Consider the following 14,728-nt stretch of genomic DNA (forward strand, 5'->3'; position numbering starts at 1 on the left):
GATGAAGGTTGTCCTATGGGTCGTCTCTTGGCAGGACACTCAGGAAGTTTTTATTCTGTAAGTGAAACAGCATTTTCAGCAGACTGTTTAGTACTTGACCATGAGGACCATAGGTAACATTGCACAGCTTGTATCCCACTGTGAAGAGACTAGCTGTATTCCCAAAGTGCCCATCCATGTCCACATACAGCCACATCTTAACATCTCCCTAGCCACCTTTTAGGGACGTAATGCATTACTCTTTGATGCAGAACAGAAAACCAAAAATCTAAAATATCAGATGAATCAATCTGGCAGTCGGATTGATGCCTCAGTGCAGCAGTGTTTGTGTGGGACAGAAAAAGGAGATGGGGGTAAAGATCTCTGTGGCCATGGGGTCCCAGGGTTGGCCACATGTCTGTCAAATTACAGCTAGTTAGTAAAGCTTTCAGGTTACTCTTGACTACCCACAGCCACTGGGACATTTCTGCAGGTGAGAACAGCTGGACCAGGTGTGCTATGGTCGTAATTCCCCTTTTCCTTTATCAGCCCTCAAACAAGGCATATGTTTAACGATGCTCTGCTTCCCTTGGACACAAAGAGCCAATCAACCTGAGCAGCCCGGGGCACGAAGTGGTCAGCGGGAGCGTGGGGTTAATACCCTGCTGTCTCATTGCCTGTTCCTCATTGAGATCTCCAAGGACAAAGGCTGTTTCAGTTGGTGAGCAGCACAGAGCAGGAAATCTCAGAAGCAAAACTGAGAATTGGTCCGCCAGTAACCCTGCTGGATTACTCAAAGAGAGAACATCAGCTTAGGCAATGCCACTCCACGGTCCATGTTATTCTCCACCTGTAAGAGCCTATTTTTATTCCACTATTTAAGCTTCATTTACCCTTACAGTTCCCATAACACCACTGCAGCATGCAATCTATCCCTCAGCTGGGGAGCACTGAAGCACCGTTTTGCTCTAAACATTGTGTTTTCATCCCTAAGACAGGAAGGAAAGCCTTAGAAAAGAGAGGGAGTGTAAGGAGTCGAGATTCAAAGGCACTAGCAGTCTAAGCATACAAGGTAGAAGTTCCTAATCAACAAATTTCAAGCTCCTCTGATAAACTGAGGAGATACTTGTGTCGCTTGGAAGGGGACACTCTATGCCCCTTCCGCTCAGGCTCTTTACTTTGCAGGAAATAATTCAAGACTTATTGGGCTGGAGCGCAGCAGCTGTGAATCCAAAGCGCAATGGTTAGGACCTTCGTGGAGGCAAAAGGGAGGTCACTGGTCCTCACTCTGCAGACACCACTGGCGAAGGAACTTGGGACTCCCGTCTAAGTCTTTGGAAGTTAATATCTAAAAGCAACAGTATTACCTGGACAGATGTGCCCATGTCCTGTGTGGTCCTGAATTCCATGGGTGCATTTGGCTTGTTTGGAGCACAGCAACTGCCTACCTGCCTCCGTAGGCTGCCCTCTGCTCTGCCTCCATGGAGTTTGAGGATCCCAGTTGGGCCTAAGTGGGAGGGAGACGCAGGAAGGCCCATCCCAGCCAGTGCTGGAATCACGCAGTGGATACCCGCTCACGTAACTGCCACGTGATTGCCAGATCACAACCTAGGTAATTTCACAGTACAAAAGGTGTAGGTAAGGGAGGGTCATGGAGTAGGAACACTCACAGACACGTTGAGAGAGGTCACGTAGCTTCAGATGGCTGCTAAGCCATTGCAGGACGCTGCACCAAACACTGCCCACATCGAAACCAGCCGCAGTGAATATTTTTATCGATTGAGGATATTCAGCAGCAGATGAAGTTAAGAAAAATAACCCATTTGACAGGTGTTTTGCTTAGAAATACCTTTATTTTATAAAGCCACAGTTTGTTCTGTAAAGTTTTACCACACTTATAAAAAAGAGGTTACAATTCTGAGGGGGGGAAAAAAAAGCTGAAAACATTTCTCGTAGTTCAGGGTTACACAAAGGTTATATTTATAATATATATATTTATTTATAATTTGGAGAGAGTCAAGAGGAAACTGCAATACACGGGCAGCTATGGGGTCATATTTCAGACACTTGCTCATGTCCTACAAACAGAGTTTCTTGACAGAAGGGGTTCACGAGGACCATGCCGCTGTCTCGGTAGTCGCCGTTGGCTGGGGAGCGCGGCTCCGAGAGGTGGTCCTGGGAGAGAGATGGAAAACCAGCATGAGCATGACCTACCCCATCACCCTTTCTGTCGTGGGCACACACTCGTGAAAAATGTACCATTATTTCTACCACTTGGACATTTTCAACTTATGGTGCACTGCAACGATTTGCTGTTTGGCAGCTGGGTTTGATTTCTCCAAGGTGCATTTTCATCTTCTTCTTTTTAGGGCAAAAATAGCCAAATATATGGTTCCAAGCTATCTGAGGAACAGGCCAGTTCAGTAATGTGCTGATCAGTTTAAAATGACTCAAGTGACAGCTTTTGGAGACTATCCCACATGCGAGTAGGGCAATAATTTGAAAACTATTTCTGGGTAAGCCTAAACCAGAATCTGCCTTTAGCCTGAGCTAAATGATTGCCAGGAAAGTGGAATTAATGAGGTGTTTGTGAGCACTAGTCTAGCTCACTAGTCTAGGCACTTCTCAAAGGCTCCTTTCTGAACATATTTTTTTCTAATTTAACCAGAGATGTTTGTCAGGGATTAGATCTTTTGAAAATATCTTTAGCTGAAGCCCAAACTATCCACCGCTTCTAGTTTCGAAACACCTTTGAACTACGCCAAATTCTCTGAGGCCAGATAATACAACATTTCCATCAGTGAGATCACCTGCCCATATATGAATTATCCCACTGAACCAGGGAGAATCCTTCTGTCAAGGTGACCAGTATACACATATCACTATGCATAGGCTAATGTCCTGAATTTTTTATCAAATGGGAACACTTACTCTCCAAACTGTTATTTGAGAAGCTAAAGGCAGCTCCTGAGATGTCAGTGCACAAATTTTCTTTACATTATTAATTGCCACTGCCCCCGCTAGGTAATGCAATGCGGGACATGCACACTGGGGAGGCTAGAAGGACCAACTATCAGTTATGGGTTGGTTCAAATAGTGCTCCTACTTGTTTGTGGTAGGGCTAAACATTGGCCACAGGCTCAAATGAAGAGAAACTGGGGGAAAAAATCAACTAGTGGTAGCGACAGCTGACGTCATGGCCCAGGAGCACGCAGCAACATAAAGCAAACTGCAAAGCCTGGGGACAGGAGACAGCCAGTTTCTGCTGACCTCATAACACACTTGTGTGAGCGGGTCTTTCTTGAAAAATGGCTTCCCTGAATATGCATGGGGATTTCAAGGCTTTATTAATATTTTTTCCTCTCCCTTTCTCCCAGCGTGGCTTCAGTTAAATCTTGCGGACCCTAGTCATGCAAATGAGGTACCTCTGAAGTCTCCAGGGACTGGATCTCTCGGGGTAGCTCTACAGCATGCCTGTTGAAGTAGTCCATGGTGATAGCATTATTCCAATAACTCAGATTGTTTTCTGGGTTAGATGTCTTTTTCTTCCTCCTCATGCAGCAGACTGTCAGCAGAACTGCTGTCAATAGAAAGACGCCAAGAAATTGGTTATTTCCTTTCAGTAGGGACTCATCAGTATAATGGATTTGGTTTTTAAGTTACTTAAGGAGAGCACTGGCGACCTGCATCGTACAATTAACTCTGACTTGGCATTTCACTCTCAGTCAACAAAACCACACAATTAAATCAGAATCTGGGCCAGGCAGATGAAGCTTTGGGCTTTCCAGGATATGCAGTTCCTATTTTCTTTTCGTAAGTTCATAATCTTCAACATGCAGCTGCCCTGCTCATGAAAAGGCTTTGGTGTCGTAACTGGATGGTATTTTTATCTCTAAGCAAGGACTCAGGGATCCTCTAGGATAGAGGACATTTCACAAGGATGCAAAGGAGGCTGCTACACTGATCCTTTCCTAGTGTGCCCTGACACTGCGGCGATGAGTCTGTTAGCAAACAGGCAGTGAGAGACACCTGTCCTCGCCTCAAATACCAAATTCGTCAATACCTTAGTTGTATGCCTTACATACCAAACCTTCCTGATCTGAACTGCTGCTGATTCTTGTCCCTGTCATCTCACACACAGAGGTTGCCTTTTAGGTATTTTGTGGCCGTGCTCTGAAACATCGTAGCCCGGCCATGGCGACAGAGAGGCTCTTCAACAGGGGGGCCCTGAGGTGGCAGCAGGGAGCCGCTCCAGTGACTCGCTTGTGTAGCTTACATTTTCTAGGGCAACACTACTGGCCTCAGGAAAACATCTTCCCTCAGGTCAGCCATGAGCTGTTTTTTTTTTTTTTTTTTTTCTGTCTATATCACCTGTATCAGGATATGGTGCCTACTGATGAGGTGGCCAGAGCTCCCTGCGCTTGCCTGGGCCCTGATGGGTAGCTGGGTTGCTTTTTTCTCATAGCTGTGAGACAAGTTTTAGCTTTTGAGGCCCGAAACACTTGACCTGAAAGTAGAGCAGTTAGGCAAAACTATGTGACCAGAAAGTGAAAAATGTTGATTTCACTGTCTGCTTGGTCTTAAGGCCACAAACCCCGCGGCGGCAGCAATGCTGCAGTCGCACTCCCACAGCAGGCTGGCTGCACACAGAGGTGGCCGAGGGCCTTTTCTGGAATTGCTTTTAGTTTAGTCATCCCTGTTTCAGTTCATATTTGTAATCTTGGCAATTTTATGAAACCCAAACCCATCAGAACGAGCACACTGCTCCCACCAGGCCGTGCTCCGGCAGTATTTGAGGCACGTACAAGGGTTTATTCGTCGGGAGAAGGAGTAAGCCTATTTTATACCTGTGGAATTAATTGAACATTTGGGCTCGTAATCTACCTGATTTATACTGACAGACGGGTAGCTGGATATGGACTTTGATTTGCACATGTGAAATAGGGAATGCCCTGCTGTAGTTTCAGTACATAGTATCTAAACCCTGCATGATAGGGAAGAAGAGAGAAAATATTCATGAAGAAGGAAAATATATTATTTTCTCAGCTACATCCAAAATTAATTTATTAGAATTATAGCCTAGAGGGAAGAAAAGACAGCAGAGAGGTCAAAGCTGCTTTGTATGTTTTGATAAACACGGCAACTACCCATATGCCATGGACATAATTTCACATCCCATCTAGTCACATAAGATGGCAATACAAAAGTGCAGCCTACAGCTATATTTAAAATAATAAAAATAAAAGCTACTAAGCAAAATTGCTAATGGGTTTGAGTTCGAGGGTTTTATGTCTCATTCAAAGGGAAAGGTGAGTTCATACTATAAATCTTCCTATGCAACTAATGGAAAAAAATCCAGAAAAGTAGGCCATTACCAACATTACTATCATCCAGCCTTCAACTCTAGCGGCTTCAGCCTTTGCTCTTCTCTGTTAGTTAGAACGGCCAGTCTTGGCTGGCCACCTCAGTGCACAAATGAGCAAACAGGGAGAAGACAGTGGAGACTGAGTTCCACAGCGCCCTCAAGTATCAAGCACCACACATTTTAGCTGTCTCCATAAAGTGCCTCGATTCAGAGCACAGGAGACCTAATTTAAGAGGTAAAGGGTTGGAATTGAGGGTATTCCCTCTCTTTCTCACATTAAATCACAGAATCACAGAATGGTTGAAGTTGGAAGGGACCTCTAGAGATCACCTGGTCCAACCTCCTTGCTCAAGCAGGAACACGCGGAGCTTGTAGCACAGGGTCGCATCCAGGCGGGTTTTGAAGATATCCAGAGAAGGAGACTCCACAGCCTCTCTGGGCAGCCTGTTCCAGGGCTCTGTCACCCTCACAGGGGAGAAGTTCTTCCTCATATGGAGGTGAAACTTCCTGCGTATCAACTTGCACCCGTTACCCCTTGTCCTGTCACTGGCCACCAAGGAGAAGAGTTTGACCTCATCCTTCCTACATTGACCTCTCAGGTACTTGTACATGTTTATCAGATCTCCTCTCAATCTTCTCTTCTCTGGGCTAGATAGGCCCAGCTCGCTTAGCCTTTCCTCATCAGATAGATGCTCCAGTCCCTTAATCATCTCTGTTGCTCTACGCTGGACCCTCTCTAGAAGCTCCATGTCCCTCTTGTGCTGGGGAGCCCAGAACTGCACCCAGTGCTCCAGGTGTAGCCTCTCCAGAGCTGAGTAGAGGGGCAGGATCCCCTCCTTCGACCTGCTGGCAATGCTCTTCCTGCTGCAGGCCAGGATCGCATTGGCCTTCTTGGCCACAAGGACACACTGCTGCCTCACGGTTAACTTGTTGTCAACCAGGACTCCCAAATCCCTTTCTGCAGAGCTGCTTTCCAGCAGGTCAACCCCTAATCAACCCCTAATCTGTACTGGTGCCTGGGGTTATTCCTGCCCAGGTGCAGGACTCTGCACTTGTTCTTGTTGAACCTCACGAGGTTCCTCTCTGCCCAACTCTCCAACCTGTCCAGGTCCCTCTGAATGGCAGCGCAGCCCTCGGCAGTGTCGGCCACTCCACCCAGTTTGGTATCGTCCACAAACTTGCTCGGGGTGCGCTCTGTACTCTTGTCCAAGTCATTGATGAACAAGTTGAACAGCACCGGGCCCAGTACTGACACCTGGGCAGGACACCATGGCCACAGGCCTCCAACCAGACGTGGCCCCATTTATCACCACCCTCTGGGCTCTGCCATCCAGCCAGTCCTCAATCCACCTCACTGTTCACTCATCCAGTCCACACTTTCTGAGCTTTCCTATGAGGATGTTATGGGAGACTGTGTCGACAGCCTTGCTGAAGTGACTGAGAAGCCTTCCTTGGCAGATCTTAGCGAAATGAATGTAGCTAAGCATAGGGCAATCCTAGGAAAAGATCTATGTGTATCCTTAGGCAACCATTCATTCCCATGGTCAATTACAGGCAACCACGATGGCCACCTAGACGGTTTGCACCTTCAGATGGTCACCTGGGTCCTTCATGGGAGCCAGGAAAGCCAAACTGGCTTTTCCTTTCTGTTGCTCCATTCTAAAGCCGATGCTGAGCACCAGGAGAATGACATCTTAGTGATGTCCATGGGTCATCTGAAAGGATTACCAGACAGACTAGGAAATAGCATGGGTCTTTGCAATTTTGTGGATATTAGAGGTTCAAAACATTTTTAATATGTATTCATCAACTTGCTACTGTTCTGGAGGAAGAAATTTCAACACACAATTCAGGGGCTAAGAACTGCTAAGGAACTCCAGTTCTGGCACTGGCTTCTTTCTGGCCATCAGCATTACCTGTCCCCCACCTATGAAACAAGACATAGTGCATCCCACAAACAGGAGAAATGGTTTTCTCTCAGATTCACAGATTTCCAGGCTGACAGAAACATGCTGATCATCTGCAAAATGCCTGCAAAACCAGAGAGTTTCACCTGACAATTTTGGTCCCTGTCCATGAGTTCTAGCTAAAGTACAATCTCATAGGAGAACATCCAGCTCAGTTTAAGGACCTGGAGTAATTGGATTTCCACCCCATCCCCAATAAGATTGTTTCAATACTTAATTTCTGTCATAGGGATATGGTCACAATGTCCTAGCCTGAATCCAGACTCAGCTGTCACTTCCTCAGCCTCTTTTGGTTGTTATTGTTTTATTAAGCTCTCCATTACACTATGAGAAAAGACTCACATATTGGGCTCGAGCCTTTTCTTGGACTACATACTACTACTTTGTAACTACACAAGTGGATTTAAGTTGGATTTCTGAACTCTTATATCATTCCCATGGCTCTTCTATGAATCCTTTCTAATCCTTTTTTTTGAAGACAAACCACCAGGATTATATACCATATTCAGTACTGGTCTCATAAAGTGGAGTAATGAGATAAAACCAACTCTCTACACTTATTTGATAGGTTTCTGTCTATCCTTTCAAGATTGCTTAAATATTTTACTATTCTTATATTACTATATATCTCCCTCCTAGCTCCCACATAAAATAGGATGTTAGCAAACTTGAATGGTGCAAGCAGGAAAAATTAGGAGTAGAGGATACTAGGAAAATCAGAATTTACTTCTGCCCATGCTTATAGATCATAATATAAACTAAATTGCTCAAGAATCCTTACCTCAGTGAGTAAAATTGCATTTTACCCATATTTCTTTCCACCTTCCTCATTTAGTTTGATTCCTCGTTAAACACCCCAGTGAGGCTGAAGAACAGGTAATGGCAAGCCAGCCTCGCTGTGTCTGTTACCTGGGCTGTCTATATTTATAGAACTTCCTCTCTATTATGGGTACCACAGTGTGTTTTGTTATTAACCATGCTGCCTACATTTGGAGAGAGCAATCACCTCTCAAGCTTGCTCTGAGCTCACACTTGGACACTGGACTCTGGGCTCGGGGATCACTCTCACACCAAGAAACAAATATACCCATTTTTTTGATTGGGAAAGTGAGTGAGATAATTCTGGGAAGTGTCCCAGCCTGTGAAATATGAGCTAGGTGGGGTTAGGACCAAGGCAATTCTTCATTTACTCTTTGAGTTCTGCTGACGTTTCCATTTGGAGACTCGGCCTCTCTCTTGCATTGTCTAATGTCAGCAGAACTGACTAAATGAATTGACTTCTGAGCCTCTGATTTGCAATCTTCTATTCTTCAGCATTTTGTCACGTAATTCTGTAATTACAGAACTGTACATACTGGGAACCCTGTGGGTTTTAAAATGACTTCATAGTGCGTCTCGTTCAGCAGTGCAGCAGGATGTATGAGACAGACACACATGCATTCATACAAAATGTTCAAGGCTGCCTGAAGGACACCACAAAAAAAAATAGAACCGTGACATGCAGAAAATACCTCTATCAGTGCTACACACTACTCTGCTTTTCTGGGGCTGGAATGATTCAGAATCCTTTATTTTTGTAGCTCTCAGGTGGAGTAAGCAGTACTGGAAACAGAAATGGAAGTTCACCAAAAGGTGAAATGACTTCCCCAAACCCATGCAGCAGACGTGGCGGGTACGCTCCTTCCCCAGCATCAAAGCACTACTTTTGTGGCTAGAAGTTCAAGAGACTTTGGTAGGACTCAGAAACCCAGGTGGCCTCACAGACAAGATGCCCTGCGGGTGTGGGAAGCCCCATCCCAGGCCTGTTCCAGGACTCGAGCTCCTGAGGCCGGGCTCCTCACTGCCCGGAAGGTGGCGGCAACCCCTTGCGCGCACCGGCCGGGAGCGCGTTGCAGCAGCCCGCGCGCACCGGGAAACCCAGACTTTTCAGGAGGAAGAAAAGGGGCTTCTGCCACTAGACAGGCAAAGCCCGGGGACCGCAGGCCTCCGACCATCAGGCAGCCGGGATCGAGCTGTGTCGCACAGGTGACCATTTTGGAGACCCTCGCAGGGGAACATTCGCAAAAGCTCTCTAGGAGTTTGGGCACCCTTTCCAGCAGCAGCTCCGTTTTGGTCTGGGCTCTCATTTCCCCTGCTTTAATTTTGCCAGTTAAGAGCACAATTTTTAGCCTCTTATGTTGAGCCATGCGTCCCTGAGTAAAAATGCAATAGGTTTGTATAATTGATTTTTTTCTTTTATAGGAATGAACTCTGACAATATCACTTCAGCCAGACCCACAAATCACTTAAAGGTCCATCTACCACTCATTTAATCTCCAAAATACATCTGAGGATCCCCAGATTTTAAAAGAAGGGTCTCACTGAAGACTACCCTCTGATATCTGGTCCTGAAAGCTAGACCTAAATACCTGAATCATAAAAACATGCAGTTGTATCAGAGCTGGTATAGGGAATTTTCAGAACACTTGCCTTTCTAAAACATAGCTTACAAACAGAAAGAAACAAAACAGACCCTGTCTTATGAATCTACTCTGTTATGGGACATGATAAGAAGGGAAGTTTAAATCCCAATGAACAAGGGGCTAGAAGTGCTGTCAAAGAACTCTTTATATTACTCCTTCTCCTCCTACTACTAGTGGTAGTAGCAGTTATCGGTCATACACGGCAAACAACAGGTGACATTTGGAGACATACTACCCAGAACAGCTTTCTCTCTGAACACCAGTCCTAACCATAATGCTTGGAAGAACTTGCTTTTTCTTACATTTCCACAGTGTTTTATTCATCATATTATCAAATACTGCTTCTTATCACCATGTTGTCCTTGGTATACCCTGGATTCTCCTCTCCATCTTTCACAGAAGTATGTGCAAGTGCATGTGCATACACTTGTGCCTTGCTTTCACTTTATTTTGATTTTCAATCTTAGGAATTTAAGTTTCGATTTCACTAGTGGTTTTACCCGAGCTGCTAGTAGTGGAACTGAGAGTCCTAGAGGCAGAGGTCAAACAGGGCTGCTGAGCCAGTCTAGTAGTCTGGAGCTCACAGAAAGGCCAGTCCTGCTCCCCTCCCAGCTGCGTGTTCCTGCACCTTCACCTGTTCCACAGCTTGTGACTATCTGACCCCATGCGGAACTGATTCAGCTCACTATGTGGATAGAAAAACAGTAATGAACAAAACAAACATTTTTTGACCTGTTTACAGTCTGAACTGGCTCGCAGAGGTGTCAAGTAGAAGGAAGAGGGCAGGACTGCAAAGCCGAGTCTTGGAGAGGGCAGAAGAGAGCAACACCCTTTGGCCTGAGCAGGTTGTTAGACTGACTTGATCAGCACACCCAACCTTGTCCTCAATACAGCTCATGAGTGCACAGAACAGGATTAATAGTCAGTAGCACTGGCTACCCCTTTAGTCTACGTCAGGCAGCAATGGCTGGCAAATGTTTATGTTCTTGTTTCACTCCATTGCTATTTGCACTCCAGGAAGATCAGTATAATCATACTCCATAGCCTACTTAGTGGCATCTTCTTGGCTCTGCAGAGTGCAGCATCAGAGAATAATACACTGTCTCATGCTGCGGATATCGCCAAGTTGGGCAGGGAGACACCAACATCCACAAGTTTTATCGCATTTCAACCACTTAATTTTTCTTTATTTTTCTTTTCTTTTTTTTTTTTTTTTTGCAATGGAATCAAATGATGAGATCCTAAGTCATCTCTGTAAGCCTCCTGCTCCTGCAGGTGGCTGCTCTCTGTTGTCTGAAAATCAAAATTTCAAAATCTTCTTGTTCTCTAGGTAGCTGCAAAGTCAGACTCAGAATAAAAGTAAAGGAAAAGAGCAATTTGGTATTAGAATAAGATGAGACTCCAAATTAAATAGTTCAAAAAAAAAACCCCACTAACTACCTGCAATGAAATATTTAACAGTTCTGGAAAACTGATATTTCCCATGGCTTTAGCTACTAAGATGACCATTATTTTGAGAGGTTAGCAGTGTAGTTTTTTAAATCCAGTATCAGGATTAAATATAAAAAGAGTAGTAGTTGCTAGATTGCACCGTTGTGTAATTTTTGGTTACCATTTAAAAATTTGGAAGTAAAGCTGCTTTGCCTTCCAGTGCTCAGCCTCTGTCTTATATTGTCAAATGGACAACCCAGAAGGGCTAAGGGACTGCTAATAGCAACAGAGAACGTGTGTTTGAGTGTAAATGCTATAGTCCTGGAGGCTGCTAATCCTACGTATTTTGGGCAGTGAATGTGTTATCTGTTGGGGGAATGTTTCTCCTCTGTCTCAAGCTACCCTGCCACTGCTAACTCTCCATCTAGTCCTTGAACTGTGTGGCAAAAACCTGTTATTTTAGGGAAACAGAGAAAGAAAGAGAAAGCAGCAATTAACTTACAACATGAGGATATAGGTACACTGATAGCCAGGATGATCCAGGCAATGTCCATCTTGCTGAGGCAGATGGTTGCTCTGTGCTGGGGCTTGTCCCCCTCAGTGACATGGGAGACGTTTCCCTGCACGCCGGGTTTCCAGGTCCCGGCAGGCACCAGTCTGTTTAGGAAGTTGCCAGTTGCAGTGGAGCCAGCGGTGGAAAAGGAGCTGGACAAGCCCGTGGCGGGGGCCGTGGGGACAGTGCTGCCCAACACGGTGGCATCTGGCACCGCGCCGGGAGCAGCTCCCCTGGGGTCGCCTGCTGTCGCAGAGGAGACATCGAAACCGGTCTGAACGGCGTGACCTGCTGCTGCCGTCGCAGTTCCGGGGCCGGCAAACAAGGGGACATTCGTACTGAGGTTCAAGGTTACCCAGGAGCTGTTTTTGCTCAGCATATCCCATAGATCATAGTGGGGGCGGTCAAAAGGCACCGATGCCACTCCGGGATCGGTCGACGGTCCGGCAGCGGCGGTGGCAAAACCCGCTTCCCGCCCGAGTGGCTCCGTGCCGTCCCCATGCTCTGCTTGCCTTGGGCCTCCTGAGGTGCTGCTGTGGGGAGAAGGGGCCGGGTGCGTAGTTCTTGCCAGCCCCGTGCCAGTGGGACCGCTGGAAGCGGCGGTCGGGGAGGGATACGGGTTCTCTGCGAAGGGGCCGCTCAGGCTGGGGAAGGGGGAGTGCAGGGCCGCCTTCAGGTAAGGCTCTGATGGCTCTGTGAAGTTCCCTTGGGAATCCTGGGAGAGTTTCCCCCTGGGGCGAGTCTGTCCTGAGTACAAAGCGCTCTGGTTGTACAAATGGTACCTCTCCTTCTCGCTGGCGCGGCGGCCGCTCGCTTGCTGGTGGCTGGTGGCCGGCGCTGCCTGCTCCGTGTGGCCGGTGGGGCGGGGAAGCGCGCGAGCCGCTGTCGGAGCGGGCTGCGTCGTGTGGCGGTCCTTGTGGCGAGGCGTTGTGCCCATGGCTGTGACAGCAGTAGTGTCCATCAGGAAGCCCTGAGAGGAGGAGGCAGCGGGAGACGGGACCTGAATGGAAAACACCAGCTCTTCTGTCAGTGCCAAGATCAGCAGAACACCTAGGGGAAAAAAGCAGAGAGCGGGAATGAGATGGGTACATCAGGCTGGAGTCCCACCAGGCTGCTCCCCGGCGGTGCTCTGCCTTCTCCAGGAGAGCAGCACATGCGAAGAGAGCCTGCCGGGCCCGTCTGCGGTGAGGTGGGAATGGGAAAGCTGCAGGGAGGCACCAGCAAAAGAGGACAGGACCTTGCAGTACGGATCAGGAGAGTGCTGTAGGTGCCACCTGCAGCTGCAGGCTATCTCCCTCTATAAGCAACAAAGCACCCTGTCCCATAGCGGCAGATGCAGAAAGACACGTATCCTTTTTGGTTTTGGCCAGGGGCCTCCAGATAAGAAGACCTATCATTGTGGGAAATCTTAGCCTGCTCATTCTCTTGGCTGCAAAACCCTGATTTTGGCTGTCTCCATTTTTGGATGCCATTAGGCAATCTGTTTTTTGGGAGAACAGTTGCTTAGCCCTTGCTGAAAATTGGGTCAAAAATTGTCACTGACCAAGAAATGGGACTGGGGGTGGATTTTTGATGAGAGGGTTGCCTAGGTTCAAATCCCATTTCCTTTTTATCAGCTTTGGGAAACTTGGTCTCTTATTGGCAGTATAAGATGCAGAAAATCTGCGAATGTCCAAGATGAGTAAGAAAATGGAGCTATCATAGGTATTTAAAAAAAAACCCATGTGATTATTAGGACTTCAATCCGATCTAACACAACTGCCCTTTCACACTCACATACCAATGTTTGTCTATATCCTGTGCTGCGCTTACATGTGCTGCGGGATTTGAGTCTGTGAAGTTTGGCTCTCGCCTCCCAACTGCAGTACACATCATTTTCATGATGTGCCAGATTTGCACTACTGGGAACATCAATTCTTCCATTTATTCACAGTCCAGATAATGGACCCGGGCAGCTGCAATAGCATAAGCCTCCCCAGGATGCAGGGCTAATACGCCCTGAGTTAGTGCGACCTGCAGGGACCTCATCAATCACAAGTCACCATTTCCATATGTTGAAGCTGTCAACTGCAATGTGGCCCTCTGCCCGCTAGGAAGCACATGGAACGAGTCCATTCTGCACAAGCCACTGAACAGCGTCAGCTGGCACCTCCAGCGCGGTGCTGGGGCGAATCTCAACCAGCGCTCTCAAGGTGAAAGACACTGCAACCCAAACAAATCAGGGAGCCAAGCTCATCAGAGCTGCAGGACACCCAGTTGCATGAGGATTGCATGTGAGTTGAGATGTGGGGTGTTTCCCTGCCCCCTTTGCCACCCTCTTCCTCCTCCCAGCTTGCCAGCTTTCTTTGCAAGTGCTGTTAGGCCATTTAGGTCTGACTTTCTTGGGAATATTTGGTATGGGCACCATCTGCAAATGGAAGAATGGGAGTTGTGAAAATCAAAGGTTTCTGATTAGGTGTCCATTGGATCCTAAAGCTCTGTTGCACGTTGGTGTGATGCAAACACCAAGAAATGTTTATTCAGAGTCCTGTGCATCACTCCCATCCATTTGCAAGCCACATGCTACATAAAGCACAAACTGCCCGAAGTAGTAAAGTATTTATTCCTCTAACCCAGTTAAGTGTTGTGCTTTGACCACAAACTATCACTAAACTGGGACCTCACTTCCAAATCCTAGTCAGCTACACACAATACGCTCTTAGCAAAACGCCTAGTCAAAGAGGAAAATACATCCTGCACATCCTACTATATTCTTGGGGCATCGCTCTTGGAAATGAAATGCAGGAATTATCTTCACATGTTGGCAGCACTTATTCTGAGGTCAAGGTCAAAGCAGATATTCTAGTGCCCATATGGCTAATACTCTATGCCAAGGCAAGTGGCTGCTAGAGAACAAATTCAAATAGGAAAGGATGAAGATTTATTTTGGATTTGGTATGCAGAGATAATGTTTCAGGAAACTTTGGGCTTG

At 46.8% G+C, this 14,728-nt stretch overlaps 1 protein-coding gene across 2 annotated transcripts in view; it reads right to left on the bottom strand.

Annotated features, from left to right (window-relative positions):
- Window positions 1-1,812: 1,812 nt before the first annotated feature.
- Window positions 1,813-14,728, bottom strand: part of TMEM108 (transmembrane protein 108) — a 146,613-nt gene continuing 133,697 nt past the window's right edge. For both annotated transcript variants that reach the window (XM_088521111.1, XM_088521112.1), the window contains 3 exons: window positions 11,707-12,807; window positions 3,405-3,559; window positions 1,813-2,154 (listed from right to left, as the gene is read on the bottom strand). In XM_088521111.1, coding sequence (XP_088377237.1) covers window positions 2,032-2,154; window positions 3,405-3,559; window positions 11,707-12,807 — 1,379 coding nt within the window. In that variant the 3' untranslated portion in view covers window positions 1,813-2,031. The remainder of the gene's footprint in view (window positions 2,155-3,404; window positions 3,560-11,706; window positions 12,808-14,728) is intronic.

The sequence above is a fragment of the Tinamus guttatus genome, unplaced genomic scaffold (assembly GCF_059628265.1).
Source record: "Tinamus guttatus ecotype Peru unplaced genomic scaffold, ASM5962826v1 Tinamus_guttatus_pri_ptg000115l, whole genome shotgun sequence".
In the NCBI taxonomy this organism is placed as follows: domain Eukaryota; kingdom Metazoa; phylum Chordata; class Aves; order Tinamiformes; family Tinamidae; genus Tinamus; species Tinamus guttatus.